This window comes from Eucyclogobius newberryi, unplaced genomic scaffold (genome assembly GCF_026437365.1).
Source record: "Eucyclogobius newberryi isolate DKJ021-1_F unplaced genomic scaffold, fEucNew1.0.hap1 SCAF_624, whole genome shotgun sequence".
Classification (NCBI taxonomy): domain Eukaryota; kingdom Metazoa; phylum Chordata; class Actinopteri; order Gobiiformes; family Gobiidae; genus Eucyclogobius; species Eucyclogobius newberryi.
This window is the reverse complement of record NW_027316306.1, coordinates 1-4,918: the sequence shown is the minus strand read 5'-3', so window position 1 is coordinate 4,918 and position 4,918 is coordinate 1. Positions and strand designations below refer to the sequence as shown.

General features: G+C 44.8%; 1 protein-coding gene across 1 annotated transcript; it reads left to right on the top strand.

Annotated features, from left to right (window-relative positions):
• Positions 1–824: 824 nt before the first annotated feature.
• On the top strand, positions 825–4,351 carry LOC140348216 (kelch-like protein 17; the record flags this gene model as incomplete). Its single annotated transcript, XM_072434284.1, has 4 exons — positions 825–1,076; positions 2,328–2,571; positions 3,829–3,950; positions 4,130–4,351. Coding segments are annotated over exons 2-4 (558 nt in total), but the record flags the coding sequence as incomplete, so codon positions are not given.
• Positions 4,352–4,918: the final 567 nt, after the last annotated feature.

Here is a 4,918-nt window from a genome sequence, read left to right as displayed (position 1 = left end):
TCCACGTAAACGAAATAAACGACGAAATCAAATCCAAAAGTGACGGTAAAGATGAACACGTTTAAACCCGGAGAGGACGCCAACCACAAAATTAACACGGCGGAGACACAGCGGAGCGCGAGGGGGGAAAGCGGTGTTTTGATGCCGCACGTGAGCTTTAAATCGAATTATCGTCTGTGTTCACGAGACACTGAGCCAGAATCGAATCGTCATGTGTTTTTTTGCCCTTCAAGAGTGAAACGCGTCCACCACAAACCTGGCCGCGCTCACAACTGTCCGAACTACTGGTGGTGAGTGACATTAATGCTGGATTATCGCCCCGATGTGTGGTGAAACGCGGATTACGTACAAAGAATACATTAATTCCGAGATATATTCGCGGAATTTACACTCCTACTTTGGTTGCAGCGTCCTTCCTGTCAAGTATAACCAATTTAACGCGTGCATATTCGTGTTTTTCTTTTTCCTGTGTTTCTTCCCAGTAATATTCCATACACAGACAGTATATTTGACGCTTTAATTGATTGATTCATATTTGTGTACAGGTAGTTTTTGGGCTTTTGTTGGTTTTGATGGGGCGAGACTATGGGCAGCCTCTTGACCAATCGCCAGGCGTCTACAGTGAAACCCCGCCCCTCGTGTTGCCATAGTACGGTTATTGAACGCACTTCCGGGGTTCAGCCAGACAAAAGACGTCGTTTAAGGTCGCTGCCGACTCGTTTATTTCATGACACATTACCACGTCTTAAATCGCATCTGTGTGTGATATATTATAGTTTTTTGTAAACCAGTTGATTCTCTTTCGCGATTGGTTTGTGTTTTGTTCATTATTTCCCCGTCACGTCTGTCCCACACACGGCTGTCTCCGCGCCACCTTAACGTGCCCATGTCAGCGTTCATACAATGTTTTTTTTTGCACTGACGTCAATTGCAAAGAGCACAAGACAGACTATGGACCGATAGTCAGACATTGGGAGCAATTTTTAAACCCATCGGACAACGACAACTGCAGATTCTTAAAGCAGCACCTCGCGGGAGACAGGCTGGGTCCGACTACCACCGCAACACAGGCACCGGTAACGACATGTCCTCTCCATCCACTGCTGTATCACTGCAGCTTCTGCAGAGGGGACTGTGTGGGGGACCGGGGGGCCATCCGCTCACAAAGAGACTGTCTTATGGACACACAGGTCATTGGAGGGACGAAGACATCACACAGTTGTGTCCTCGTGCATCACTTATGCGCAGAGCCTCGGGGCTGATGGAGGTGGGATAGAAGAGGAGATTTGGCTGGTCTGAGGTGTCAGAGCGGGTGCATTGGTTTGGTCGGTGGTTTAGTCTGTTTAACTGCGCGGGTTTAATGCTCCATCCTCTGTCTGTGTCTCAGGTTGCGGTTATTGTCCCATGTTATTCCCTGGAGTCTTGTCCAGACAGGAACACGCTTGTGTTTTGTGGTCTATTGTGCTGTGGACAGTGAAGCCCCCATGGCCACACTGAGCTGCAGCTGTGCTGCTGACATCTGAGAGAGCTGATCTTTCAACTCTCTATACAATGTGTACAAAGCTTAATTTAAACCAGGAGGCATCCATGGTACACCCTTTATAGATGTTATTGTTCATTCATATTGTTCTCATATTCACAATACAATACAAATACAATAGAACACAATATGTTCTATTGTATTTGTACTACTGAAGTAGTCTAAAGTGAACTTGGCTACTTGGCTATACGTTTCCCTAGTATTAGACAACATTACTTGGTTTCATTTTAAGGGCTAAAATAAATGACTACTAATCAAGTGTATGGATTGTATAAGGCATTGTTGTTTTTTGCAAGAATTGGCTATGAAAGTGCAGTGTGATGATGGTTATGCAACCACCTCTGAGTGAGGGGCGGAGGAGAGGACCAAGGCGAACTCAGGCTACAGCCGCCTTTCCGCCCACCTACCTACAGCTGGGATGATCCAACAGCTACAACTCACATCATTTTATTCTCCTGTCTGGAAAAAGATAAGCAACGTTTTTTACTTCAGATTCCAGTTTTAGACTTCTGAATCTCTTCGTTGTAACTAAGTGTTATCAGTTCTGACCGTTTGTGCCACCTGGATAAAGATTGTACAAGGATTTTCTCATGCTAGTCATCAGCTCTACTGCCAACGTGGTCACTATTTGAATGACAAAATGCAATAGGATTTGTAGGCCACCTGTCTCTACACCTTCCTCCCACAATGCACTTTTTGATGACTGAATGCTTTTTCCCCTGGGCTGCCATGCCTCTGACAGATGAGCGCGTTAACACTGAGTGACACCTTCTCCGTCATGTTTCAGTTGCCCAGAGTGCGGCCCAGGCAGGAGCTCATGATGGAGGGCGGAATGCAGCTGCTGAACCGCGATGGCCACAGCATCTCGCACAACTCCAAACGCCACTATCACGACTCCTTCGTGTCCATGAACCGCATGAGGCAGCGGGGCCTGCTCTGTGACATCATACTCCATGTGTCCAACAAGGAAATCAAGGCTCACAAAGTCGTGCTGGCCTCGTGCAGCCCTTACTTCCATGCCATGTTTACAAGTAAGTCCTGGAGTAGCTCAAAAGGTACGACTTGCTTGTAATAATGTACTAAAAATGTGGTGATAAATTGTGTTTTTCCATGGGAGTCAAAGGAGCATCTTGCATTAGAACAGTTCAACAAAATGGGGAAGTAAACGCAACCACTTTACCAGTATTGGGTCAAATAAAAAAGTATAATTGGACATACAAATGCGTTGGTTCTTCTTTACAGTCATACTTAGACAAAATGGTTGTATACTAATGTAACTACCTTGGTTCAACTTGGTCTAAAGAGAACGTCACGCTCCATACTGATGTTGTGTCAGGTCAGGTTTAATTGCAGACACAACTTTGCACCGTGACACTTTTACACCTTTTACACCGTGAAAACTAAAACAAAGACAGAAAAATTCTATGATAAATTACAAACGGTACAAAATAAACATTCACGAGGATATTTACCGTGTTTGCCAACATATGACCCTTGGTAGTGAAGTGGTTTTCTGGCAGACGTTTGTCTTTTCTCGACTCTCTAGCCGGTCTTTTCTTTTACCGTTCTGTTTCACGGCTTCTCTCTCTCCATCTCTCTCCCGGTCTCTGTATTTTTACGGCCGGGGCGACGCCCGTGGTCACATGACAACTTACACAGGGAAATATTAACTTAAATAAACAAATAAATAACAACCAATTACAGTGATGCTTGGGTCAATTTGGTGAGAAACTAGTAACGAATATTGACCAAATAGCGTCAGATACAACTAACATTAAATACCTTAAAGGCAAAGCGCTTTACACAATGGCAGTATTCACCTGAGACGGCTGCGGTCATCATAGTCACTTTATTGCAGAGATGATTCACTACACATTAATAAACTTCTAACCCTTCTTTTAAGGCTGTATTGACAGAAAAGTACAGAGTGAAATGGGGGATGAAAGAGAGGGGAGGACATGCGGTAAATTGCCAGAGCCGGGATTCGAACTCGCGACACTGCCACACTCAACTGGTACAGTAATGTTTTCCTGTTTCTATTGGATTCCACACCTCTGTAACATCTGTTTGGCCTGGCCGTAGATTTAGGGAGTGTTTTATTGTTGGTGTGGATGTGGCTGAGGAATTTAAAAACATAAACAGGTTGAAGTTACCGGGGTTTATATATCGGGTTGTGTACTTTAAGGCGCTGCCGTCTCACAGTAGGTCGTCATTAACACTCTGTGCTTACACCCTTGTTGTTTGCAGTGATTATTATGGAGGATATAATTTGTTTTTCTATTATGCAGATGAGATGTCGGAGAGCAGACAGACCCACGTGACGCTTCACGATATCGACTCGCAGGCGCTGGAGCAGCTCGTGCAGTACGCCTACACCGCCGAGATCGTGGTCGGGGAGGGGAACGTGCAGGTGGGTCAAATGAATCATGACTGTTCACAAGAGGCGGACGTTGCACATGTCTTTTCATGTGTTAAAAGAAAAATAAAGTAAAGACTGGTACAATGTGCAACTAAGAGTCTAAGAGTGAGATTTTTTGAAATAATCCACTTCTAGAACGTGAACCCATCGTTTTTCCCCCTGTGTTTTAGACGTTGCTCCCGGCTGCGAGCCTCCTGCAGCTCAACGGGGTGCGGGACGCCTGCTGCAAGTTCCTCCTGAGTCAGCTGGACCCCTCCAACTGTCTGGGCATTCGGGGCTTCGCAGACACGCACTCGTGCAGCGACCTCCTCAAGTCCGCGCACAAGTACGTCCTGCAGCACTTTGTGGAGGTGTCCAAAACGGAGGAGTTCATGCTGCTGCCGCTCAAACAGGTCTGTACTTCCTGTGCTTGATCTTTACATCAGCCAATTAAAAAAAAAAGGGATCCTTCGTTAAGAGGAAGCACTATCTACTGTAGGTCAACGTTTGGCATTTTAGGCTAAAACAGAGTAACACTGCTGGAGCTCTTTCTAATTATCGTCTCACCTTCTAAGAACAAAATCTCAAAGCATCAACAGTACATCAGTCCCGGAGTGTGAACGCTTTGCTCTCTGTAGAGACAAGAGACATATAAAACACTGAAGATTAGCAATAAACATTCTTGTTCCCCCGGTTTCGTTGGTTTCTCGTGGCTTTATGTCTGTGACTGTTCTGACCGTCTCAAATCTGTACCTTTTTTATATACATTTTTTTAAATTGTGTGCATTAAGAGAAATATGTCCCAGTTTTCTGTGTAAAAATGCGAATGTTGTAATTATCCATAGATAAAGAATCACGTACAAAGAATTAAAAGCAGCCCAGGATGGTTGCATTATAATTATATTCTAAATGCGAATGACACAAAAGCACATTGAATGAAAATCGTCTCAGCTGTGTTTGGTTCTGAGAGGACGAACACG